Below are 27,073 nucleotides of genomic sequence, written 5' to 3'. Positions count from 1 at the left end.
CAAAGGCCCGTCCATAACCACCCAGGATTTGAACGCTAGGTCTGCTTTTTCACTTCTCAATCACTTACAGATCATCTACACATTATTTTTAGAGTCTTAAAGTATTGTCGGTCAGCTTGAAATTTCATTTACTGTTTAAAATCTTTGCTTGGCGTAGCTTGTGTCTTCTGGGACCCTGCTGGCTGAGGCGGGGCCCCGGCAGCACCCTCAGGGCTGGCTTGGGACCACCAGCTCCAAGCCAGGGGCTGGGGCGTTTGCTGGGCCTTGACCAAGCCGTCGAAGGCTGGCCCTTTACAAGAGGTCACAGCGATGCCCGTGGGACCGGAATGAGACGGTTGGAGCCCACAGCGGACTGTGTTTGAAGTCAGATCAGGAAAGCACACCCTCTGGAGATCGAGTCCGGAACGGAGAATGGAAGCACGAAAAGCAGAAGCCCTGGGCGAGTGGACGGGCCCTGCCCACACGTGTTCTCCGGTCATCAGCGGCAGTTTACCGGCTGCGCTGTTTTATGCTCACGGGCACGTCTAACGCCTTTCTAACCTCTGCCCCGTGTGCCCCCAGGAGTCCAGGATGTCCAGGCCTTAAGTTACAGATGCTCACAGGGGTGAGCCAGAGACGCCCCAGGAGGGTCTTTCTCTAATTCACGACCAGAACGATCGATCCTCTGAGAAACAAGCCTGCCGCGCTCCGCTTGCCGCGTCCTTCCGAGGGTCCCGACCGGGGGACGTCGCAGCGCCCGCCTGGCCCAGGCCGCTCCGCCTGCCCTGCCCTCCCAGCCCCTCACCCAGGCCGCCTGGAGGGCACGCGTGCTCTCACGAGCTAGTCTTCTCCGCTTCTGCGACTGCGCCTGTGACGTTTCTCGGGCCCGGAACCCACGCCCCCCACTGCCCCCTCCCCAGCACACGCACAAGCCTGCAGATGCCGCCCAAGGGTCCCAGGCAGCCCTGCTGGGCGGGCATTTTGCACCTGCTTCCATCAAGTGCGAAACCCAAATAATCCAGTTTTCCAGCTGCCGGGTCCACACGCCACTGTGGTGGAAATAAACTCAGATTTGACTCCATTTTTGACAAGAGTAAAATTTCTCCACTCACGGCACGGAAAACCACCCGTTCCCTCCCTCCCCTCCGCTGACCGCCCAGCCCTGCCAGGCCTGGCCTGGGTGGGGGCCTGTCTGCCTTCTCCATCTGTCTGTCCCTCCAGAACCGCCCTGGCCCTGCCCCTGCCCCTCAGCCCCGGTGTCCTGCCCGGAGGAGGAGGCTCCCTCTGGCTGGCTCCTCAGGCGTCTCAGGTCTGCAGGGGAAAGGCGGGGGGATCTCTACCCGAGATTTCTGGCCTCTTTGCCCACACGACTGGGTTTCCCACGCGGCAGCATCCTCTACCTGTGTGTCACCAGCACCTGCCACGGGTGCGTGGGGCACCTTACTGAGCAGTGCACACTGCAGTCAGCGGTGGGCTGGAGACTTAGACTCGGACTCTTTGGGTGAGGACACTGCACCTTAAGGGGACAACGGGGGGGAAATGCCAGCTCTAGACTCGGCAGCCAGGCCGCCTGGGGCAGGTGATCTGGGGCGAGGACCTCGGTCTCATCACCCGCCAAGTGTGTGACATCAACCAGATGAACCTCTGCCGTCCCTTCCACTGCAAATGCTATGGACACCCTCTCGGAGGTGCTGAACTGTGTTCCTCCAAATTCAGACGGTGAAGTCCTAACCCCAGAACCTCAGCATGTGACCTTACTTGGAAATGAGGTCGTCGCAGATGTGATTAGTGAGGATGAGGTCACACTGGGGCAGGGTGACCCCGGACCCAATATGACCGGTGTCCTGATAAAGAGGGGAAATTTGGACAGACAGGTCTCTTCAACAGTTCAAGTGTCAAGAGACAGATCTGGGCTGATTTGAAGGTAATGTGGTCAAACCACAGATCTATGTGAGGAACCGGGGTCTGGGTGAGGCCTTCTGATATTGATGAACTCCCCAAATGGCCAGTGGACTTTTTTGCAGGGGTGGGGGGGTCAAGAACAAGGCTCAAGGCAATCAGAAGGGGGAAGAGTCCCAGCCTCCTAATCTAGCTACCTGTGCAGACCAAGATTAATCTACTCAACATAATTTCCACCTTAAGGCTAAAGATTTTCAGGCAATTAAATTTAGTAGCTGACCCGGGTCAAGTTGGGTGAGTAATAATTCCGACTATAATTTCTTCTTTATGTGAGTCTGGACATCCTAGGATATGAAATACTGCTGCCGGATGGTCCATAACTCCTGGAAAGCTGTATGATAATTCACTTTAGAAATTATCTGAAGGGCAATCTTCGGCCGTGGATGGGCCATTTTCCATGCTTCTGTGGGCTCCACTGGGCGAGTATCTTTTAACTGATGGTTATCTATCCACCTAATGAGATAAATCCATCTTTCTCTCTCATCAGGTATGCAAACTAAATAATACAACAATATTTTGGGTTAGAGAACTATGATTTTTGTGATGTTAAATTCTAAGACAAAAAACAGATTTAGAAAATTATTTCCTTCTTCCAGAACGAAGGGAGAACAAATCTAGCACCCTCTACCCCTCGACTTGGTCACAGTCACCTGGTCCCCTGTGACAATCCTCTCCACCAAATGCAATGATATTTGCAAGAAAAGAGTGACCCCCAAGACAAAATTCTTCAGTCGCTGCAAGAGATGAGACTGAGTTGTTTGTTCTCCTGTGTGTTTTGGTGGATAAAGGAGCTGATGTCTTCATTTCTCCTTCCTGATTCCAGTTCCCGCCCCCGGGGAGGTCAGGCAGGTGAGACCACACCTGGGCACTACCCAAGGGCAGCGCGGTCAGGAGTGGAGTGACATGCCCCTACCTAGGAGGCAGGTACTTTGCACACATGCTCTCATATGCATTCATAATAGAACATGTGTCCGGGTTTTATTCTGGCACTCAAGAATGACAAGGCAGAGACCGGACGGATTTTCATAACAAAAACTTGGTACTGAAAGGAAAGTTCTGACCATCGGCAGTTACTGGTGGCAAGTTTCGTGAGGACTCCTCTGAGGGTGACAGGCTGGAGAGGTCCCTCTTCTCTGTAGCTGGTTCCCTCTTGTTCTGCTTCTAGCATGAACTTAGGACCTGGCCAGGTGCTTCAGTGCTTCTCTGTCTAGTGATGCAGGGCTTTCCAGAGACAGTCAAACAATCCCTTCCTCATTCATTCTTCCTTTTTGCAATGCTGTCAGGAGGCAGTTTAACAAGATCTGTTAAAACGCATCGCAAAGGGTGACAGCTTTCTCTACCAGTAACTGTGCTTCTGATAACTTTCTCTATCTGTCCAAGCGGGAGACAAAGAAAAGGGTCCAGTTGGTGGGAAGCAATGCGGCCAAGAGTCCGGATGCCCTCTCCCACCCCACAGGTCCGTGCGCTCCGATTATCTCTGCTCTTTTTTAAAAAAATTAATTAACTTTTTGGTTGTGTTGGGTCTTCATTGCTGCTTGTGGGCTTTCTCTAGTTGCAGTGAGCAGGGGCTACTCTTCGTTGCGGTGCGTGGGCTTCAGTAGTTGTGGCACGTGGGCTCAGTAGTTGTGGCGCACGGGCTTAGTTGCTCCGCGGCATGTGGGATCTTCCCGGACCAGGGCTCGAACCCGTGTCCCCTGCATTGGCAGGCGGATTCTTAACCACTGCACCACCAGGGAAGTCCTATCTCTGCTTTCTTATGCATTTATTTGTCAAACACACTAGAGTGTTTCCTACGTGTCAGGCACTGGTCCAGCTCTTTACGTCTTCCTAACAACCCTCTGAAGAGGTTCTGCTATCACCCTCGGTTCACAGGGCGGGAAACCAGGCACAGAGAGGGGCAGCAATCTGCTTAAGGTCACCCAGCAAGTAGCTGCTGGGTGGGACTGGATCCCCCACCCCTCTGCTTGCTGCTGCCACTCAGGGCTCCTCGCTAGCTCCCTCCCCGGCTCACGTCTGTGCCCCCTCCACGTTCCAGCAGGCCCCCCGGCTCCTGTCCCTTGAGGTCTGTCTCCCCCCACTCTTTCTCACGGCAGCCGAGGGGCATTTGTGTGCCCCATCTTTTACCATCCTAGAGGCCCCATGAGAACGAGGGCCACAGTTTTGCTCCACTGTTTCCCCAGCGCCAGAGCCTGGAAAGCATCACGGAACCCGTGAAGGTGTGTGTGTTTCTGGGTCACATATACATCGTCCCACTCCTTCCTAATTAAAGGGCCCTTAGTATCTGCCGAGAGGAAGGCAGGCCAGGCCCCAAGCCCCTGATGGGTCCACACTCTTGCCATCTGCCCGTCTGGGCAGCTCCGAGGCCGAGAATGGGTTCCTGCACCACACAGAAGTCTCTGAATATCCCGTGTTTCTCTCAAAACCAAATTTTAGAAAAACTAGGCTTTTAATCATAAAACGAGTGTGTGTTATTGATTAAAGAATCAAACTATTGACGTGTCTGGGGTGAAAGGAAAAGCTCACCTCCCCACCCGGCCCTCCACACTTGCTGCTAACAGCTACTTGTGTGTGTTTCCAGAAGTTTTCTTTGCTCACCTCCCTCCCTCTCTTTTAAAAAGGCAAATAGGATCATTCTGGACATTTGCTATTTTTCCTTAACTCTTCTTTTCTGGCTGAGACGCAGCCCCGAGCCAGTGGTGCAGACCTGCCTCACCTCCCGGGTAGATGGACCCCGCTTCCCTGAACCGTCCGTCAGTGGCGGGAACGCGGGCTCCTTTCTTCCCCTCCTTCCTGCACTAACAACATCCCGTAGGTCTCTGGGTACTTGTGAGACTACATCCTTGGAAACATCCCAGAAGTGGAGTTACTTGGATGAAGAGTATGTGCTTTACTTTGACAGACATTTTCAACTGATGTATGGAAAGGTGGGGGCAAAAGCACCCCCTGCCGAGGGCTCCTCTGTCCTCACACCTCACCACAATGGATGGTTCCAGACATGGCCGCCATGCCGGATGGAGAGGCTAAAATGGTCCAGAACGCTTCTACCCTTAGGAAGAGGGCACGGCCACTCTAGAAAATAGGCAGGTGGCTCCTCAATAAATTAGGAATAGAATTACCATAGGATCCAGGAATTCCCACTTCTGGAACTCAGGGTCTTGAGGAGCTATTTGCACACCCATGTTTGTAGCAGCGTTATTTACAATAGCCAAAAGGTGGGTCAACCCAAATGTCCACGGATGGAGGATGGATAAGCACAGTGTGGTACACCCATTCCACGGAATATTATTCAACTTAAAAATTAGGGAAATTCTGACATATGCTAAAATACGGATAAATCTTATGGACATTATACTAAGTGAAATAAGCCAGACACAAAAAACCAAATTCTGTACGTTTCCACCGACATGAGGCCCCAAGGGGAGTCAAAACACAGAGACAGAAAGCAGAAGGGTGGGTGCCAGGGGCTGGGGGAGTGCGAATGGGGGTTTCTTGTTTCGTGGGGACAGAGCTTCAGTTTTGCAAGATGAGAAGAGTTCTGTGGATGCATGGTGTTGACGGCTGCCCAACACTGCGAATGTACTTGACTACTGAACTGTGCCCTTAAGAAATGGTGAAGACGGTAAACTTTTTGCTACGTGTTTTTTACCACAATTGGAAAAGACAGGAGGGGGTTAAGATATCACAAAGAACTGTACAGGCTCTCACTGGTTAAAAAGTATAGTAATTATGGAAAGCAAGAAAAACATTGCTCTGGCTAGCCGCGTTATGACATAGGGAGGACTTTAGGTAAAAATTGAAACCCTCACCTCATGTTTGGGTCTGATAAATACACCATTTTATTCCTCAAGACTGTGATTTTATGTATTATCTTTCTTGTGTTTTTCTAAATCTTGATACTTTTTGTCCAATTTTTCCACAGAAAGAAAATTCCATATAAAATGAAAACAAGTTGAGATTTTCACACAGTTCATTAAATCCAGTTACAGTGAAATTTCAGGGAGTTCTCTACAGGCGAAGGGAGAAGAATTATATCCTCAGCTCAAATTAAAGTAAAAAAGAATCAAGTTGTGAGCTAAAGATAGTTCGAGGGAGGGTGAGGGCTGAGACTTGGAGAGAAAAGGAGGGGGGAGGGCGAGAGACCCCCCACATCCTATTTTACACGAAACACCAAGCCATTCTCCATCACTCCCATCACAGAACAGTCAAACTGGGGGGGACTGTTTTTAATTAGTTACCTCCCAAAGGTGGATGGTCAGCCTGAGACCATCAGTACGGAGCCCCAGTATTCCCCCCGTTGCCTAAAAAGCAGGCCATTTCTGAAACACCAGAGGGACGTGGTGCCCCAGACCTGCACAGTCCGTCAACCACAGGGACCAGAAGATGAGCTATGATGGGGCCGGTTTCCTAGGATGCATGATGAGGTGAGGGGGGCCCCGGGGGCCCAGGGGCGTGGGGGGTACACATGGGACCCTGTGCCCACAGAGCTGGGAGGCTCTGGTCAGGAGCCACATTGTGCTCCCTTCAACATGAATGTGATGCCTGGAGCTGCAGCAGCCATTTTGTGATCACAAGGCACCATGTGTGAGGATGAAAAGGCAATACACTAAGGATGGTAAACTAATAAGACAGACCGATCTGGGCTTTTGAGAGCAATAGTTCAGCTGCCCAGCCAATGCTTACAACGCTCTACTGCTACACGGCTTGTAATGTGAGAATAATAACCTGCAGTTTGAAACATTAAATTAGCTGGGTTAAATTATTTAAGAGTTCTGTACTTTGCAGCTAAAAGCAATTCTTAGGGATATACCTCTTTTCATAAGTGAATCTAACATTTCTCCTTTTATCTACTTTGAAGTATTGTGAGGATTTGAATGAGATAATAATTTTATTAGTGCAGAATTCCATGTGTATCATTGTCAGCCCGAGAGGAACCAGAGGCTCAGGAAGAGAAATGACTTATTTACCTGGTTTGTGCAAGAACCAATCGGCAGAGGAACGTGAGAGGCTGTGTACCTGCCTTCCCCAGCTCCCTGGCCTCTCAGTGCTGTACGGAGAGCCTGTGTCTACACTGGATGGGGGTAGAGCACGAGTCACAGAATCAAAATAAAGGGGTAATTTACCCAAAGTAATTGTTGGGATCAAACATTAAAAGATTGATGATACCAGACAGGGGTGGGGCTCTAGACCGGGCGGGTTCAGGGGTTCAGACAGGAGCAGAAATGATGTGCAAAGATGTTTACGTGCACTTTGATGTTTCACAGCTCTGCAAACCGAATTCTGAGGCAGGTGTGTTCTAAATCGGGTTAAGATCTGCTGAGCTGAACGACAAGTTGGCCTTAGACTAGAAGAGATTATTTCAGTGTTTCTCTTGAACTGATGGAGACATTAACGAAAAGTAATCAATTAATTCATCATGCAGATCAGAACTGGGCAAACCATTATGATCTCTCTGTAACATTCAAAGACAAATTAGAGGGGGTGGCTTTTCCAGAGTTCTGTCTTTAGTTTACGGAGTTCTGAAGTAAGTGCCACCATTTTGTGTAAAAACGGTGACTGTTAGCTAACAATACTCGGGCAGCGACCGTGTGTTTTTGAAATCCTCAGAGCTCGGACAACACGTGATAGAACTTCCACCCCTGCGGCAGGGCCTTTTGCTGTCAGAGAACGTGGTGAAATGCGGGGCCAGACCAGAGCTGAGTGTGAGCAGGTGGGTGGCCCGGGGCGGGCCCGGGGGCCTCAGGGAGTCTTACCCAGCCGGTTGCAGGGGTTCCGTTTGAAGAGGGCTCTCAGAAGACTCTGAGCCTCCACACTGAGGAACTGCGGCATGCCCAGCTTGGCTCTGAAAAGCACAGTCGTATTTTCGGGTAAGAAGGATGAGCCCCAAAGGGAGCAGAGTTTTCTTCAGTGCTCTGCGGTTCTGCAGTCAGCATTCACAGACAAATCCAATCACACCCGTGTGACCCAGAGCAGCTGTTTACAACAGCTATATAATGATTCACTAAAAATAACAAGGCCACTAAAAATAAACAAGAATGATCCCACGAACGTACAGAACATTTTAAATGGAAATTAACTATGGTTTCCAAGACGACAACAAAAAAGGCTTTGGAGAGATGCCAGCATGGTTGACATTTTAGGACTCTCCTCTTGGCTTGAGGAGACAGCTGGATTCTCTCCTCTGCCTCTGGTGTGGTCTGCGGCAACATCTGGGAAAGGAGGGCCTTGCAGGACCTCGCTTTGGGAACCACGTGTCCACAGTTTGCTGCTGCCCCTTCAGAAATGCTGTGACTCCCAACGACAGGTTACAAGTTCACACCTGGGATTTGCTGGAGGGAATTATTCTAGCTTTAGAAAAAAAGGTCTTGTTCCCTCTTAAAATTAAAAGGAACAGAGACCATCAAAAAAAAAAAAAAACCAACATAGTAGACTGTAGCTACGCATGTCATCCATAGTGTAAGGTCACGTGATACAGGGAAACACCGCTTACATCCTCTCTACGGGGTGTCTTCCACGAACTGCTCTCCTTCTATTTATATAATGACGTATCTACAAAACCGTAAGCTTTGCAGGTGCCTCCTGGTTTTATAAACGTTGCGTGTCCACCTGCAAGCAGAGTTTGAGAGAGCTGGTCGTGAGGCCAAGCACCTTCATGGTTTCTCCTGCAGGTGCAGTGGGCCACCCTCTCACTGAGCAGGGAGACAGTAATTTGGAGCCTGCCGGATTCCAGGGCCACTTCCCCACCCCGTCCGCCCTCTGTCAGCTTCTCTCTCCCAGAGCTTGCCCTCTGACATCTCGCTCAGAGGAAGCCTGCTCTGATGAAGGTGTTACAGCAAGGGACTTCCCTGGCGGTCCACTGGTTAGGGCTCTGCGCTTCCACTGCAGCCATGGGTTCGATCCCTGCTCAGGGAACTAAAATCCCGCATGCCACGCAGCACGGCCAAAAAAATAAAATGATGTGTTTTTTTGTTTGTTTGTTTTTTGTTTTGTTTGTTTTTTAAAAGCTATTACAGCAAGACTGGCTCTGGGTTTAGACTTCTTTCTAGGGTTCTAAGAGCAAAACCCATTTTTGTGTTAAAAGATTCTTCATGAGAATTAGGGGAAAATTATGTTTGTACTCAGCGACTTGGGCCGCATGATTCCTGCTGATGTCAGGCAGGGGAGCCCAGGCACGTGCACGAACGGGTCAACAGGCAGAGAAGGGAAGGCTCTCTCAAGAGCCCCTGCAGCCCTCTGCCCCCGAACCTGCACTTTTGAAGGTCACCAACCATCACGTCTAAAGACCTTGCCGTTGGACAACTTAGATGACTTTTACTGATGGAAAACTTTATCTTTGGTAGGAGATCTCATCAGAATCACTCAGAGATGACACTGGCTTCACCCACTGACATGAAAATGCCAAGAATGCTCATTACCGTTCGTGCCTACTGAACAGTCCCAGTTTCGAAGACTGAAGCTCTTGATATCAGAAGGTGCTAACACGTATTGGGGTGGATCCCAAGGTGGGTGTTTTACTCACTTGAGGATGAGGGCCATGGTCTCCTTCCTGTCCTTCCCCTGGAACGGCAGCGACCCCGTGAGCATCTCGAACTGCAGACCAACACAGAACAGCAGCAAGAGTTCAGAACAAGCGAACTTCACAGCGGCGAGACCCAGACAGGCAAAATGCAGCCCAAGTTCATGTGCCCACTCAAAATCCTGGTCAATTAAGTGTAGGCGTTGGCCTACATGCTTGGTGTATGTACATCAGCGAACAGAACTGCACTGTGGACCTTGGCATTCAGTGGGGAGATGGATGGATGACGGACACAGTAAACGCTTCAGCTCTACGGCCGTGAGAAGGTGCTCAGTGCCATGGAGACGGGGATGGGGACCTGCAGCCCCTGGCCACACACCTTCCACGGGGTCGACTGAGGACCCGTCCTTCTCTGGAGGGTGCCGTGGAGGGGCTGAGCGAGGAGGGGAGGGCAGGGCTGGGGAGAGAGAGCTCTGGGTCCAGGTCGAATGGGAGGAAGCTCTTCGGACCTCAGTGCCCTGCAGACCCATCACCGTGACGACCCTCCTCCTTCGGGCCACCGTGATCCACCCCCCCCAGCTGTTACGAGACCCCGAATGTGGAGGGGACGAGTCCGTCAAAGGAGTGAGTAATTCAGGGAGGAATGTCCTGTGCCCGAGAGCAAGGTGGCGGGACCGTTCCTGGCGTGTGGACCGTGGCAGACAGCAGAGGCCGGGCCTCTCCTGGAAGAGGCGAGGGGCCAACCTCTCCGGTCACCTTCTCCGAAGTCCAGGGGCATTTCCCGTCTCATGGGGGCAGGAGGGGCAGGGGCCCGGGGAGCCCAGGCCCGCTCTGCTCTCACTGCCTGTGGACCCTCGGGGCACAGACCTTCCTGGGCACGGGCACCGCCACCTGTGCTAGGGACGCGTGAAGGTCACGCCCCGTGCCCGGGAGACCCTCACAGAGACGGGTGTTCACAACACAAGATGAGAGGGTCCGTAAGAGCGACGCGGCGAAGCATCAGCCATTGACAGCTGGGGAACCAGAAGCAGTTCCAGAAGTGAGCGTGGGGCGCCTGGGGACGACGTGGAGGAAACAGGTGGGGAGAAGCCCGACTGGGGGCACCAGCTCAGAACGGGTCACCTTCCTCCTCCCTTTCCTGTCCTTCCTCCTTCGCTACCTTTGGCTTCTCTTCTCTCTCAGTTGCTTTTCTTTCCATCTTTTTTATGTCCTCACTGTCCCTTTTTTTTTCCTTTCAGCCTCTCCATTTATTTCCTTAACATGCAATGATTTTGACAGAAAAAGTATGTAAGGCATATTTTATATTTATGGGATAGATTTTATTAATATATCTAGAAACAAATGAGGGGGATGGCATATTCCCACTCCCTTCTCCCCCAGAAACCTCACAAAACTAACTCCAGGTGGCTTTGATGTGTGCGCGGTTTTAGTTGCAGTTTTCTCTGCTGTGCTGGCCGGTAAGACAGTCCTTCTCTCCAGGCTCAGGCCGGCCTCCTGCTCTTTTAAATATCAGTTCCATAGAGACAGAGGTGGCATTCTGTGACTTCAGAGCATTGGGCAAGGGTTCCCTGGAGAACTGCTGTATGGTCACTCGTGAGCCCAGCCTACATCTTTTTTTTTTAAAAGCTATGATTTATTTATTTATGTATTTGTTTATTCGTTTATTTATTTATGGCTGTGTTGGGTCTTCGTTTCTGTGCTAGGGCTTTCTCTAGTTGTGGCGAGCGGGGGCCACTCTTCATCACGGTGTGTGGGTCTCTCACTATCGCGGCCTCTCTTGTTGCGGAGCACAGGCTCCAGACGCGCAGGCTCAGCAATTGTGGCTCATGGGCCCAGTTGCTCCGCGGCATGTGGGATCTTCCCAGACCAGGGCTCGAACCCGTGTCCCCTGCACTGGCAGGCAGACCCTCAACCACTGCGCCACCAGGGAAGCCCCCAGCCTACATCTTTAAGGGCTTCGCGAGTACCCCCGGGATCCAGGGACAGGATGAAGCCTGTGGTCCCCCTCCGGGAGCCCACCCCACCCTCCAGAGGAACGTGCTCCTCAGGCGGATGCGGGCTTAAGAACTGGAATCACTCCCGAAGATGCAGAGCTGTAACCTCGGACCTGGAATCCGGTGTCAGGAAGACAACATCAAACTTCCGGTAAAATCCGCAGCGAGGGTGCCGAGGCCCCCATGCCCGCCCCCCACTACACACCCTCCAGACAGGGTAACGGGGACGCACCCACGTGGACAGGGGCAGAGCCGAGCACGCGGTTACCCTGCAGAGGAAGAGGCTACCCTGACGGTCTCACCAACGTATCTAAAGGGACGGTCAGTGGGAAGGTAAGCAGAGCGGGCCGTCCCCGTGGCTTCTGGCGTGGAGACGGACTGCATCCCGGCAGAGGCCATTCAAGGTCTGCATGACCACGAACATAGCAGGCGTCACCAGCGCCCTGGCAGCTGATGCTCACGGAGCCCTTGTCAGGTCGCGAGCTTGGGCCCATCACTTGCCTGTATTAATGTGCTTAATTTGTTGTGATTCTGTTTTGGGAGCAGGTTTCTCATTACAGTCTGACTTCCCTCGTAGGTGGCTGACGGGGGGAGAACGCACTGACCCTGGAGACGGGGGCACTGACCCTGGAGACGGGGGCACTGACCCTGGAGACGGGGGCGCCGCCCCGCGTGGTGATGTCACCTACTGTACACCCGTGAGCCGGCATCCCGGCTGGAGCCGTGGGAACTGCCTTCCGAGCTGGTTTGACGTGTCTGCCCCCCACAGACAGGGGTCAGCCGTCCGTGCCGACAAATCCAACACAGCCAGCACTTCCGAGCCCGCGGGGCCGGGGACCAGAACCGAGAGACCGAGTGTGGCCTCCTGGGTACCAGCCTAGGGGCACCCAGCTGATGCCCTGCACCGTGACCAGGACACAGTCCAGAGGCCCCGGGGCCAGGGCGAGAGGCATGTGTGTGGGAAGGAGGCCGTGCCAGTGCTGGCCGAGCGACGGATCTACGGAAACTCCCGTCGCCTCAGCTTCCTCGTTTGTGAAATGCACAAGGAGGGGGCTGACGAGCCGGGAATGCCACGATGCTACTCCCATCCAGCCAACGTCAGACTCACAGCCCCGGAAGTCTGGTCCACGCTGAGGGCACGGCGGGCCTGGAGGGGCTGCCAGCACAGGGCCCGGCTGCGGGGGATGGGGGGGGGGAGGGGGAAGGGAGGAGAGGAAGGACCGCGTGAGGCCGGAGGACGGCAGCCAACTCCGCTTCTGTTGTGACTACAGAACACCCTGGCTAGACGGTGTTTGCTGCACGCTCTGTCTGCGAGCACATGACCCAGAGAAAATCCAAGTTTCTAGATGTAAATGTAAAAATGCTTCACTCCACGTGTATTTTGGTTCATGGTGATTTTGATGACTAAGTGGAGGGATTCTGTGTTTGAAATAAGAAAAATACCTTTAATCTGGAGGTAGCTGCATCCCTTAAAATCCTCACGTTAAACCCGTAAGAGCATTAAGTGTAAAGGTGTGACTCTTAACACATTTGCATCCTTACTTGAATCCCAGCTCTGTTTCCTGATGGTGGGAGTCTGGGGGGGACAGAGAGGAGGCTGCCAGGACATGCTAGGGTCAGGAATCGGTGGCCCCCCTTGTCCTGAGTCACACAACGGGCATTGTTTTCCTCGGGTCACTCCTGGATCTCTGCACCCCAGGGACGGGCGGGCGCTCAGGGGACAGCCACGCGGGCACCTTGGGGACCGCAGATGCCACACCGCAAGCACGTCAAGCCGTGAGCACACATTACCACGAGCACATGATATCCCGAGCACGCCACACCACGAGCACGCCGTACCATGAGCACGCCGAAGGACCACCAGTCGGCGCTCTGCGTGTGGCCCCGCCGGTTCACCACCTCGGGCGCCATGTACTCGATCGTCCCGCAGAAGGAGTAGGCTCTCTTGTCGTGGTCAATGGCCTCCTTACTCAGCCCGAAGTCTAAGAGAGAAACAGCGCACAGCGCTCAGTCCCGGGCGGCACGTGGACCCCTGGCTGCCCGGCCGGCCCACCTCCCGCCGCTGTCCTCTTGGGGCCGAGCTGCCCGCAGAAGCCGAGCCAAACCCGACACCTCCCGGTCAGCTTCCACAGGGACCCACGCATTCAGGAGTGCTCCTGAGGGCACCCAGAAACTGCATCCCTGACGCCCGACACCAATTCCCCGGGAGCCTGTTTTTAGCAGGACACCCTGGACGTCAGCGGCCCCAGTGGAGAGGCCTGCGGGGCTACCCTGATGGAAGGGCAGGAAGAGGTTGTTTGTTCTGAAAGAAAGGGCGGGAAAGGGGTTACGAGCAGGAGGCCGCTCGGGAAGGAGGTCCCCGCTTGGTGAGGCACGAAGGGGAAGGCAGACAAGTTGCACGGGGCTTCAGAGCATTTGCCATGGGGTATCCTCCCCTGGACCTTGCCCACGAAACCCTCAGCCAAGGCCGTCGTCCTCCGATGCTCGTGTTACTGCACCCAGTGGGTGAAGGACACAGTGAACACGCTGGTTCTAAGATTATAGAGCCCTCCAGGTTCACCGTCTGTGAGTTTAAGGTGGACATCCCTTCTTCCCGGGGCCACGTGAGGACCAAGTGAGCTCATGGCTAAGTGGGAGTCTCCAGCACCCACGTGGTCTGCTCCCCCACTGCCGAAGCAACTCACTCTGCACAAAGAGTCTCGGGGCTTGTTTGTAACTTATGCCTGGCCAAGATGACAAACCATTACAAACGACTAACTTGGGGTCACTAATAAATAACAGAGACCACAATGACTAAAGCAGAGAAAGCCAAAAGTCTGTAATATGACACATAAATTTAACGTGGTAGCTCATATTTATTCCAGCTACCTCTGTACACGTGAGATTTATATAACACACGTGCAGTTCCTCACTCAGCAGAGAAAACTGGTCAAGTACTAGCAGAACCTTCAATCTCCACGAAATGCCACGCTGGCACTTTTGAACTGCCTTAACCAGTTGTAGAAGTCAGGTTTACTTTCTCAGCTTGTTAAGGGTTAATTTCTTCTGCTGTTCTACACGTGGGAAGGCACGGAAGGCACCAGCAGGTCAAACTGGACTCAGTTTGGGGGGCAGACACTGCGGACGCCCTCGGACCTGTGCAGCCCCTGCCAGGAGGTCGCCGTCTAAAGGGTCTGTCAGATGAGTGCCATGCTCTTGTGCATAATTCATGAGAAATTTAAGAGGTCTGACTGTTTGACATTAACGAGCAGTAACTGTCAATTGCTCTGTGCACTCTGCTGGGACTGGGGGTCCATCAAGAGCGGGGAGAACCAGCCCAGAGAAGGGAACAGGCAGCGGGGAGACCAGACGGCGTGGGGCTGAGGAGCAGAGGACAGGGGGCTCTGAAGACAGAACAGGGGTAGAGCAGGTGCCCCGCCTAAGCAGAGACGCTGCCACTGGCAGTTGGGGGGGGGGGGAGCATTCACGCAGGGGCAGCCCGCTGGTGGACACGGGGCGCGGGTGTGAGTGGAGACCAGGCCAGGACCCGGCCAGTGGGGCGCCAGCAGAATGGCCCCCAGAGACGTCCACACCCCAACCCTGGAACCTGTGAATAGGTCACCTTACCTGGCAGAGGGGGCCCTGCTGTATCTCGAGAAGGGAGGTTATCCTGGGGCGCCAGGATGAAGCACAAGGTCCTTACGTGGACTTGGGGGGGCAGGGGCCAGAGTCAGAGAGAGAGACTGGGGGGCTGCCCGCTGGCTCTGAAGGAGGAGCACGGGGCCGTGAGCCCAGGGAAGTGGGCGGCCGGAGGGGCGACAGGACCATCCTCCCCGGGAGCCTCCACAAAGGAGCGCAGCCCTTTTGATCTTGGCCCCGTGGGACCTGTTTTGGACTTCCGGCCACCAGAGCTGTAAGATGATCAGCTGATGCCCTTCTGAGCCACCAAGGCTGGTAACTGTGACACGGCAAGAGGAAACCAGCACGAGCGGGGGTCACGGAGCAAGGGGGCGGCGCTCGTTCCGGCTGAACCGATGGCAGTGGGAGGGGTTTGAGGTTTCAGTGGGGAGATCGGCCCCGCAGACATGCTAAGATGAGATTCTTGAACAAAACATCCAGTGACGCTGAGAGTCAGCAGGAAAGGCGCTAGAAGGGTCTTAAGTCAGAGGGAGAGAAGGAAGGAGGGCCGACCTGGGAAGCGTGAGCACCCGCGGGAAGACACACACCAACAGAACTAAGCCACGGCCACGGGGAAGGCAGCCCTGTCTGCACACGCTGGTGTGATGAGAGAGAGGGCTTTAGTCTGAGTCGGCCCCCAGGTACCAGGGCCGCCGGGGTGAAGTCTGTGGTCGGTGGTGGGTGGAATTTTACACACCTGTGATCTTAATGTGTCCCTCTTCGTCCAGGAGGATGCTGAAAGAAAGGGGGGGAAGACAGATGCTTTAAAAGAGACGAGACACACGGAAGGGCACAGAGGCCCCAGGGGAGCCGCCCAGGCCCTTGGGCAGCAGTCTCCACGCTGGCTGGGGGGCGGCAGGTCACCTGCTGTTCACAGACGTGGCCTTCAGACCACTGCTTCCCTGGTCAGCAGCTTCTGCTGGGCCGTGAGCGTAGGCACATCCGTGGTGTGTGGGGTGCAAAGGGCACCCCCATGTTCTTGTGCCTGGCTCAGCAGGCTCACACTGGGGACTGCAGGTGTGAGACCCTCTCAAGCCCAGGGGAAGGTCTGGGGACCCCCAGGCTGTCTGTCCTGCGTGAACGGGCCTGAGAGGGTCCGCGAGTGCCCTGGCCTGTGCAGACGCAGAGCTGCTCAGAGGGGACTCCCTGAACCCAGGCGGGCCCTCGACAGCGAGAGCCCGCTCCTCTGGCCAGAGCCCTCCACGAGCCCGGCCTGGCCCTCGGGACCACCGCGACCTCCGGGGCAGTCTGTGACACCTCAGGCCTCAGCCCCCGGGAGCCATGTTGTGGGAGCCGGTCCCACGGGGTCCCTCCTGGTGCCCTGGGCCAAGCTCTCGGCGTGCTGGCGTCTGACGTCCGGATGCCCCTCGGGGATCACTGGTCCTGTTCCTCCCAGCCCTCTGGAGTACGGCGAGGCTCACGCCCACGGGAGGGCGGAGGGAAAGTCTGAGGGGGTGGACGCAGGCGAGCCTTCCGCGAGGCCCTTCTCCAGCCCATCAGCCCACAGGTCCCCGGGGCTCCTGGCTTGCCCTGTTTCTTTCTTTGCTGTAATTAAACTCTGTTCCACCAGCTCCTGGGAGGCACCAGCCCGGATCTAAAGAGACCAGGACGTGGGCTGTGAGGATTGATATGTGGTACCTTAAACACATCTGGGAAAGGAAGGGAGTTCTGACACAGGCTGCCACATGGACGGACCTCGAGGACACCACGCCGAGTGCAGTAAGCCAGCCACAAAAGGACAAGCACCGTGTGGTCCCACTCACATGCGGTCCCTAGGGCAGCCAGACCCACAGACAGAAGATAGAAGGGAGGGTGCCAGGGGCTGTCCCACTCACATGCGGTCCCTAGGGCAGCCAGACCCACAGACAGAAGATAGAAGGGAGGGTGCCAGGGGCTGTCCCACTCACATGCGGTCCCTAGGGCAGCCAGATCCACAGACAGAAGATAGAAGGGAGGGTGCCAGGGGCTGTCCCACTCACATGCGGTCCCTAGGGCAGCCAGACCCACAGACAGAAGATAGAAGGGAGGGTGCCAGGGGCTGTCCCACTCACATGCGGTCCCTAGGGCAGCCAGACCCACAGACAGAAGATAGAAGGGAGGGTGCCAGGGGCTGTCCCACTCACATGCGGTCCCTAGGGCAGCCAGACCCACAGACAGAAGATAGAAGGGAGGGTGCCAGGGGCTGTCCCACTCACATGCGGTCCCTAGGGCAGCCAGACCCACAGACAGAAGATAGAAGGGAGGGTGCCAGGGGCTGTCCCACTCACATGCGGTCCCTAGGGCAGCCAGACCCACAGACAGAAGATAGAAGGGAGGGTGCCAGGGGCTGTCCCACTCACATGCGGTCCCTAGGGCAGCCAGACCCACAGACAGAAGATAGAAGGGAGGGTGCCAGGGGCTGTCCCACTCACATGCGGTCCCTAGGGCAGCCAGACCCACAGACAGAAGATAGAAGGGAGGGTGCCAGGGGCTGTCCCACTCACAGGCGGTCCCTAGGGCAGCCAGATCCACAGACAGAAGATAGAAGGGAGGGTGCCAGGGGCTGTCCCACTCACATGCGGTCCCTAGGGCAGCCAGACCCACAGACAGAAGATAGAAGGGAGGGTGCCAGGGGCTGTCCCACTCACATGCGGTCCCTAGGGCAGCCAGACCCACAGACAGAAGATAGAAGGGAGGGTGCCAGGGGCTGTCCCACTCACATGCGGTCCCTAGGGCAGCCAGATCCACAGACAGAAGATAGAAGGGAGGGTGCCAGGGGCTGTCCCACTCACATGCGGTCCCTAGGGCAGCCAGATCCACAGACAGAAGATAGAAGGGAGGGTGCCAGGGGCTGTCCCACTCACATGCGGTCCCTAGGGCAGCCAGACCCACAGACAGAAGGTAGAAGGGAGGGTGCCAGGGGCTGTCCCACTCACATGCGGTCCCTAGGGCAGCCAGACCCACAGACAGAAGATAGAAGGGAGGGTGCCAGGGGCTGTCCCACTCACATGCGGTCCCTAGGGCAGCCAGATCCACAGACAGAAGATAGAAGGGAGGGTGCCAGGGGCTGTCCCACTCACATGCGGTCCCTAGGGCAGCCAGATCCACAGACAGAAGATAGAAGGGAGGGTGCCAGGGGCTGTCCCACTCACATGCGGTCCCTAGGGCAGCCAGACCCACAGACAGAAGGTAGAAGGGAGGGTGCCAGGGGCTGTCCCACTCACATGCGGTCCCTAGGGCAGCCAGACCCACAGACAGAAGATAGAAGGGAGGGTGCCAGGGGCTGTCCCACTCACATGCGGTCCCTAGGGCAGCCAGACCCACAGACAGAAGATAGAAGGGAGGGTGCCAGGGGCTGTCCCACTCACATGCGGTCCCTAGGGCAGCCAGACCCACAGACAGAAGATAGAAGGGAGGGTGCCAGGGGCTGTCCCACTCACATGCGGTCCCTAGGGCAGCCAGACCCACAGACAGAAGATAGAAGGGAGGGTGCCAGGGGCTGTCCCACTCACATGCGGTCCCTAGGGCAGCCAGATCCACAGACAGAAGATAGAAGGGAGGGTGCCAGGGGCTGTCCCACTCACATGCGGTCCCTAGGGCAGCCAGATCCACAGACAGAAGATAGAAGGGAGGGTGCCAGGGGCTGTCCCACTCACATGCGGTCCCTAGGGCAGCCAGATCCACAGACAGAAGATAGAAGGGAGGGTGCCAGGGGCTGGGGGCGGGGGTGGGGAGTCAGTGTTTCATGGGGACGGGGTGTCAATTTTGCAGGATGAAGAAAGTCTGGGAGACGGATGGCGGAGACGGTTGCACAACGGTGTGAACGCTCTTAACACGACTGAACTGTGCACTTGAGAATGGTCAAGGTGCTAAATTTTATGTCATGTTTATCTTACCACAATTTTAAAAAATCTGCCATGGGAATAAAAATCATACCTACTATTTTATGGAAATGGGAAGGAAAAAGTTACAGTGCATAATTAAGATGACAATTTATAATGAAAGAAGCAAATGTTCTTATCTTTGCTTTTCAGTTATATTTAATCTTTGCCCAGAAGCGAGCAACTTTCAAGATTAATTCCCTACTAATTCGAATGCACAACAAAATCCTTTTTCTTCAATCCTGCAATTACGCATTACCATTTTTAACTGTAAAGATCCCTTTGACCTTTAACTGGAGGGAGAATCGGGGTGCTGCCTTCATGGGGCAGAGCTCACAGCAGAGGTGAGCAGGTCAGCCGCGCTGGCTGTGATAGTGGCCTCAGCGCCTGTTTTCTGAAGGCGATGCTGAGTTTGCAGGACGTGGCTCTTATGGGGATACTCAGGAGAGGGCCTTTCACGGTTATTTAAACATCATTTACACGTGCAGCCAGTGATGCTCTACCCAGCTGGTGGTTAAGCTGAAGCCGTGCGTGGGGAGCACTTCCCTCTGGTCACAGGCAAATACGCTGTGCATCAGGGACATACGCCACATTCCTGGTCTCCAGGCAAACCCAGGAGTTTCCCTTAAACGACTGCCACGTCTCAGAGCGGAGTTTGCATTTTTCTCGGTTCCCTGCAGGTGAAGACGTAAGGGACCAGGAACAAGGGCTGGGCTCTACCTCCTGTGCCCTCAGGGCCTGGGCTGCCTTGTGCTCCAAGCCTTGGGGTCCCACCAGGCCCCACATATCCAGGGGCAGGCACAGACCTCAGTCTATGGGGGGACAGGGGGCCGTTATCAACCACGTCACAGGCCAGAGGGAGAAAATCATCAACTTCGCTGCAGGGACCACTGTCAGGTCAACCAAATGAACTTAAAATAGCATCCTCTAGATCTTTCCTTTTCAAGTGGATCCCTCCTAGTTTGTGCCAGCTCTACACAGAAAATAGTAGGAAAAAACCTGAAATAAGAACATTATTATTTGGAGGGACTTTAAAAAAAAGATTTAGACTGGATTAGCAAAATATCCTAGAAATAATATTACAGATGATCATTGCCAAAGATACACAAATCTCATTGGATTTTGGGCTGGGAATCTGGTGCCACTGTCTTTTAGAAAAACTCAGAAAGGCTCATCTGACTCGTCACCTAAAAATGGGCCTGTCGAGACAGCTGAAAGGGCTTTCCAAACCCGGAGGTGGAGGTGGGGAAGAGACTGGCACAGAAGACACAAACTAGCGAGGAGGTGGCGTGTGAGACATTCCCAGTGCAGGATGGGTCCCACCTAAGGAGGGAGGGCAGGGGGTGTGGGAGGAGGAATGGTGGTCTGCCTACCTGCCCAGCCTCCCCACCTGCCCAGCCTCCTCTACCTGCCCAGCCTCCCCACCTGCCCAGCCTCCTCTACCTGCCCAGCCTCCTCTACCTGCCCAGCCTCCACTACCTGCCCAGCCTCCTCTACCTGCCCAGCCTCCACTACCTGCCCAGCCTCCTCTACCTGCCCAGCCTCCACTACCTGCCCAGCCTCCTCTACCTGCCCAGCCTCCCCACCTGCCCAGCCTCCTCTACCTGCCCAGCCTCCTCTACCTGCCCAGCCTCCACTACCTGCCCAGCCTCCTCTACCTGCCCAGCCTCCACTACCTGCCCAGCCTCCTCTACCTGCCCAGCCTCCACTACCTGCCCAGCCTCCCCACCTGCCCAGCCTCCCCTACCTGTCCAGCCCTCTCCACCTGCCCAGCCTCCACTACCTGCCCAGCCTCCCCTACCTGCCCAGCCTCCCCTACCTGCCCAGCCCTCTCCACCTGCCCAGCCTCCACTACCTGCCCAGTCTCCACTACCTGCCCAGCCTCCCCTACCTGCCCAGCCCTCTCCACCTGCCCAGCCTCCACTACCTGCCCAGCCTCCCCACCTGCCCAGTCTCCACTACCTGCCCAGCCTCCCCTACCTGCCCAGCCTCTACTACCTGCCCAGCCTCTACTACCTGCCCAGCCTCCCCTGGACCACAGGGATGCAGGCCCAGCCCTGCCTCCCTTGGGGGGTGTCATGAGGGTCAGGTGAGAATGGGCTGGGACCATCCCACACAAATCAGCACAAGCCACACCTGTGTCTGGGCACCTTTCCAGGGGCGGGCAGGTGGAATCCCTGCCTGTGGGGTGCCAGCACCGGGATGTCCCCAGGCTATGGCCTCACCAGGGAATTAAGTACAGGGACAAGGCAACGTGGGCAGCAACAGGGCCAGGCCCTGCCTTGTCCTCACTCACTTTTCTGGCTTCAGGTCTCTGTAGATGATCCCCAGACTGTGCAGGTGGTCTAAAGCCAAGGCCAGCTCAGCCAGGTAGAACTTGACATCCTCCTCCGTGAACATCACCTGGCAGGAGAGAGAACAAGACTTCAGCCTGCTCTGTGGTTGCTGGCTTTAAAGACAGAGGCACTCAGCCCCACGAAGACTCCGCTCCGCTCCGCAGACCGCGGCCCCCAGACAAGGCTGTTCCGACTCCTACAATGGAAACATGAGTTCTCAGCAAGGTTTTAGGACCAGTGAAGGGGAGGGGGCACTCCCCACAAAGCGACTCGGCCTTGTGCGCAGAGCCCCGGGCAGGGTTCCCTCTCTCGACATTTCCTGCCCCACAAACCATGCAGCTCTGGAGTGTATTTCTCAGTTTACGTTTTAATATGCGTGCTTCTGATGTAACACTTTAACAAAAAAAACTAAGCCACACTGTGAAGGTCTGATATAAACAGGCCTGAAGGATTTACTGAAAATGTGTCTCAAATTTCATCCCTCCTCCCTTCAAGTTCACCTCTTCACCCCTTGGGTTTGTGCAAACTAGGAACTGCCATCTCCCCAAAGTGGGACGAGTCCTACCAAATACAACCCACCCGTGTAGCATTGGTGGGTGCCCCTTGCCGGAGAGGCTGGTGGGAGAGGGACCCTGGTTTAGCTAAAACACACACGAGGCCATGGCGCCCAGCAGACCTCAAGGTCATTGTCTCCTACTGTCTCCCTGTCCCTGAGGTTGTGAGAACCAGCATGTAATTTTGTAGTCACCTTACCAGCAAGCCAGATGGTATCAGAAACCATTCTTTACCTGCACCATGAGAAATGAATGCCACAGAGACTAGAAATCCATGTCATGACTGAATTCTCTCTGAAGGCAGATGCGTGAAAAATCAATACATAATCAGAAGGTTGCCTGGGACGCTCAGAATCGGTTAATAAGGGCCATTTGGGGAATTGAACAGTGAATACATTAGGCTAACGAAGGTGGAGCACATCCATTTCACGAAAGGCATGCCTCCCAGTGGGGAGGACATGCACCCCAAGTCCTGGATGACATTTGGGTGCCACCAACCCTCGCTGCCCCTCTGGCCTCTGGAATCTCCTGTTCTGTCTTCCACACTCGACCCGGCACCTTTCCTGGTTGGGTATTTCTTTTCTAAATTGGTTAGTATACGCAGTGGGCTTCCCTGTGAGAAGGATTTCCCCGTAGGAAATCCTGCTGGCTGTCGAATTCTCTTTGGCCCAGCTTTCTCCATCTCTGTACATAACCACACAGGCACGTCCACAGCTCAGCGCTCAGGGGCGGCCGTATTACTCTCCTTGGCCGCTCTTAGGGCACAGCTCTGTGTGGCCTCCAAGTGCAAATGACAAAGGGTTTCTCTATGGGAATGAAACACCCATGGATGTGGGTTCTTGAAGGCAGTCAGTACGGAGACCGACACACACAAGGATGTTGTCTAGTGGACTCGGCGAAGAGGATGGAAGGGAAACACTTTTTTACATAGGGTTAGGGTTAGGGTAGCATTCATTTCCTGTGTTTCTGTGAACTCCGAGACCCTGTTGAGCCCAGGCTGGACAACTTCACTTCTACTCTGAAATAAAGGGTCCTATGGGTACCTTGCGTGTTGCCTTTTTGGTCAAGAAGCCCAACAACAGGGTGTGTCACACTGGATGCTGGACAGACCAACCCCCAGTGGCCTGACTTCCTTCGGCCGGGGTGGGAGGGTGGGGGGAAAAGGAGCAAATCAATAGGCATCAGAAGAGAAACTGGCCGAGGTAAATGATTCGCCATCTTTGGAACAGTGACCTCAGCTGTGAGGCAGGTTGAGGGACCAGAGACCTGATCCAAAAGGGCTTTTGGAGAACTTGGATCTGAATCCTCCAGCCCGTGCTTTCAACCTGTATCGCCAAGAGTCCAATACATCAATTGTGCCATTGCCCGAGGGACCGTCAGGAAACAGAGGGAGAGAGCAGCCCGAGGTCTTGGGGACCCCACTGCCGCTCCACCTTGACTGATTGCATTTTGGAGTTTCACACAGGATGGAGGGATCTCCTGCTGTAAAAGTGGGCGGTGAGGAAAGGGGGAGGGCAGCCCAAACTCCCTGTTACAGCCCAGTAAGAACCCCGGTGCCGGGTGAGGTTGCATCAGAAGGGCCGGGAACCTGTTCTGTGCATCGTGTCAACATGCTGTCACCTTCGTCACACTCTCTTCTGTATAAAGGAAACTGCACAGAATCATCAGGATTAAAAGCCTGGCATTATCACTGCCTCGAACAGGATGCTGGGTTTTGCATCCCATGAAGCAGGGGCCAGAGAGCTTCCACGCTGCGCTGCAAGACATCCTGGAAAGTTCCTAAGTCAGGTAGTGGGGGTCAAGGACAAGCCCTGGGGGTCACGGAGCGCTCACGGGTGAAGCCCTAATTAGACGCTCCCGACGCCCCTCCCAGGATGTGTGGTCAGCGTGTTAATAGCATCTTCCTACAGTGGAAAGTGAAACGTTGTGAAATAAAGTCTTCCCTACGTAACATAAATCGAGTTTCCATCTGCTCTACACAGGGAAGGTTCTAGAGCTCCATGGGGTTCTTGGGAAGAGTCCGTTTTCTTAAGATCTTTCAAGGACAACAGATTTCTTCTCTGTGTGACTTGTGAGACATCTTGAAAACACGTGTGCGCACCACACACCATACACATACGTACACATACACACCCACCGCATATACATGTGCATGCATGTACACACACCTTCACACATTCTCTTGCACACACACATGTGTGTGCATGTACACGCACTTTCACATTCTCTTGCACACACACATGTGCGTGCATGTACATGCACTTTCACACATTCTCTTCCACACACACCACACACACGCACGTACACGTACCCCTCTCCCACCCCACGTGCTCGCCTGTCCCTCGAATTCTAGGCAGAAACCCACAGCTTGCACTCCGTGTACCTCTTTGGAGAGCCTGGTGAAGAGGTCTCCTCCGCGCAGGAAGTCCAGAATCAGATAGAGTTTTCCCTCCGTCTGGAAGGCTGCGGAAGGAGAGAGTTGAGAGCATTTTGGCGTCACGGTCCCCTGCGGTGGACATCATTCCCCTGGGTCCAGGCTCTGAGTGCAAAAAGCCCGTCTCTCGTTGGCTCAAACCATACCGCGTAGCCTGTAACCCTGGGTCATTTCAGAACCAGCACTGGGGCCGGGCTGGAGACCGCACAGCGGTGTGAGGGCAGGACTTGGGGAAGGGAGTCGACGGTGATGAGTTCTGTCTCTCTCACTTTTATTCACGGTCTGGAGGTTATTTCTCTTCCTCTCCCCACCCCTTCCCCGCCTCCTTCCTCTTTCCTTCCTTCCTTCCTTCTTCCTTCCCTCTCTCCTTCTTCCTGCCTTTTTTTAATCACAAAGGGATTGAAAGACACACGGAGAGAAGCATGTGTAGGTTCCACTTGCTCTCATCACCACTATTGACATGGGGCTTTGGGCACAACCGTGTCTTGTTAGAGACTTGGCTTTGCTGGAAGGTGCCTGGTGAGAGCAGGATGATCGCCTCGACCGTTTGAGACGAGTCCCCTCCCCTTCCTATGGAATTGTGTTCGGTACAACTCAGGGCTCAAGGATATCCACCATCTGTTCCTTCTTTCACGGCTGCGCTGGGGACGGGCCGGCCCAGCTACCTGTACCTGGTGGCAGCGGCGCTCGTGCTCTCAGTTTGGTCCCTGAGGGCCACAGTTATGGGCATGGAGTTCACGGTTCAGCCCCCGCCCGCGACTAGCAAGGGCACGCCTTGGTCAAAGCGGGGGACAGTGCATGCGCGTGAGGCTCAAGAGAAACTAACCACCGTGGCTACTGGATGGTCAGTTCAATGTTCCCGCTGGTCTGGCATGTGGCATCTGTTTTACACACAAAGGAAGTATGGCTGGAAGGGGTGCCAACACCCACACACACTTGCGAACTTTTCATTTTCTAAAAGTCAATGCCAGAAGCATTATAAATGTTGGGGTTTTAGAAACATAAAGCCTCTAACTAGAAACCCCTTTGTCAGCATTGTGTAAACTGCAGCGTGGATGAACGTTCTGTCCTAGGGCTTGACGGGCAGATGGAGGGCAAGTATCTTTTGATCAATCACAGAGGTAACGTGGAGGTTGCCTTTAAAAATCTCTGTAAGACCCCAGTTCTCAACTTCTTCAGAAAAACACCCGGGAAACCAACCGAAATGACACCTGGATCGGATCTGACACCAGCAAATCAGCAGTGCTGAGGCGGCCGTGTGATAGAGGGGGGTCAGCCTGCCGCCACCGTTGGGATCTAAGGGCACCTGCCCGTGGCCCGAGGGATCCGGTCACCACGCGGCTGCCCGCAAGGTCACATCCATGTTGGCTCTTATTATTTCTGAAAGGAGAGGCCACGTGCTTTCCAAACAGGACTTTCTAAACTGTCTTCTTAGGAATATCAGAAGTTCACGAGCAAAGAGCTCTGTCCTCCTGCCTTTGCGTGTGTTCATGCCTTCACTCCCGACGTGGGTAAAAGTCACGGACAGTCTCCTACAACTCTGCCCGCCCCCGAGCCCCTGTACCAACAAGGTACGGGATTTGTCCTTGTTCTGCCCAGCGCTTCGCCCACATTAATTACTCAATTAGGGCACAAAGCTGTAATGCAGTCTGCCGTGACTCTGGAGCCGCCATCTCATTATTTTTAATTTGAAGATTTCACTTATTGCTTCTCCGAGGAGATAAAACGGCAGAAAGCAAACGAAGAAGCCTTCCGTGGCATCGCAGATATGTGGCCTCAGAAATCAGAATTATTCCATCTGAGTCTCAGTTTTCTCTTCTGAAAAATGGAAACAATAGCCTACCTTGAAAGGCAGTTTTGAGGGCTCAAAGCGCTACCGTCTTTCAAATGCCTAAAATATAGTCTTTACTTAAAATGCAGGAGATGTTACCATTCTGATTTAAAGAAACTATGGGGTCATAGGCACTTTACTCTGAAACAACGAAAAAATATGTCATAGATTCACCCTGTCTAGGTCGAGACCTTTTTTTAAAACCACTTTCTCCATGATGATAATTTAATTAAGGGGAACCTCTCGCTCCCTCAGATTCAGTTTTTCGAGATGAAAACAGGGCATCTCCTCCCCCAGAGAAGAAGAATCCGAGGCTCAGGAACCCAGGGGAGAAAGCCCCACCCCAGACAGGGCTGGACGCTGAGACCAGGAATCTAGGTCGACTTCCTCTGATTTGGGGGAGGGTTGGTCTAGGTCCTCTCAACAGTAGGGAATTTTTTTTACTCCCTTTACCGTAATGAAGCTTTACGATGAAAGGATGATTCACTTCTGCCAAAATGTCTCTCTCCATCTTCGATCTGACTCGGTCCCGAACTGCAAGACAGAAAAACCGAAGGCTTTCAAAGGCAGGACGTGAAACACAAGACATCAGATATAAATAATTTCCCCCAACTTTTTGTTACAAACTTTTTCAAACATATACAAAAGTTGGAAGAGTAGGTTGAATGACCACCCCTAAGTCCTCCACCTAGATTCAACAACCGCTTACATTTCGATACATTTTCTCTCCCCCTCTCTCTATCTCTCTCTCTTTCCGCACACATACACACATTCTAGCCACAAATCTGACAATAAATTGTCGACACCGTGACACTCGACGCCTAGGTGCATTTACATGCAGCGTTCCCTAAGAACAAGGTAATCTCTTACACAACCCTAATGCGACTGTCGCCCTGAAGAACATTCACCATCATTCCATAATATCATCTAATATCTGATCTATATTCCAATCCTGC

General features: G+C 54.1%; 1 protein-coding gene across 4 annotated transcripts in view; it reads right to left on the bottom strand.

The window, feature by feature from the left end:
* RPS6KA2 (ribosomal protein S6 kinase A2) overlaps positions 1-27,073 on the bottom strand; it is a 375,008-nt gene that overhangs the window by 43,229 nt on the left and 304,706 nt on the right. For all 4 annotated transcript variants that reach the window (XM_036871414.1, XM_036871417.1, XM_036871415.1 and 1 more), the window contains 7 exons: positions 26,571-26,651; positions 24,236-24,315; positions 21,259-21,365; positions 15,800-15,837; positions 13,285-13,427; positions 9,455-9,525; positions 7,689-7,777 (listed from right to left, as the gene is read on the bottom strand). In XM_036871414.1, coding sequence (XP_036727309.1) covers positions 7,689-7,777; positions 9,455-9,525; positions 13,285-13,427; positions 15,800-15,837; positions 21,259-21,365; positions 24,236-24,315; positions 26,571-26,651 — 609 coding nt within the window. The remainder of the gene's footprint in view (positions 1-7,688; positions 7,778-9,454; positions 9,526-13,284; positions 13,428-15,799; positions 15,838-21,258; positions 21,366-24,235; positions 24,316-26,570; positions 26,652-27,073) is intronic.

Source organism: Balaenoptera musculus, chromosome 12, assembly GCF_009873245.2.
Source record: "Balaenoptera musculus isolate JJ_BM4_2016_0621 chromosome 12, mBalMus1.pri.v3, whole genome shotgun sequence".
NCBI classification, from domain to species: Eukaryota; Metazoa; Chordata; class Mammalia; order Artiodactyla; family Balaenopteridae; genus Balaenoptera; species Balaenoptera musculus.
This window is presented reverse-complemented; position numbering and strand designations above follow the sequence as displayed.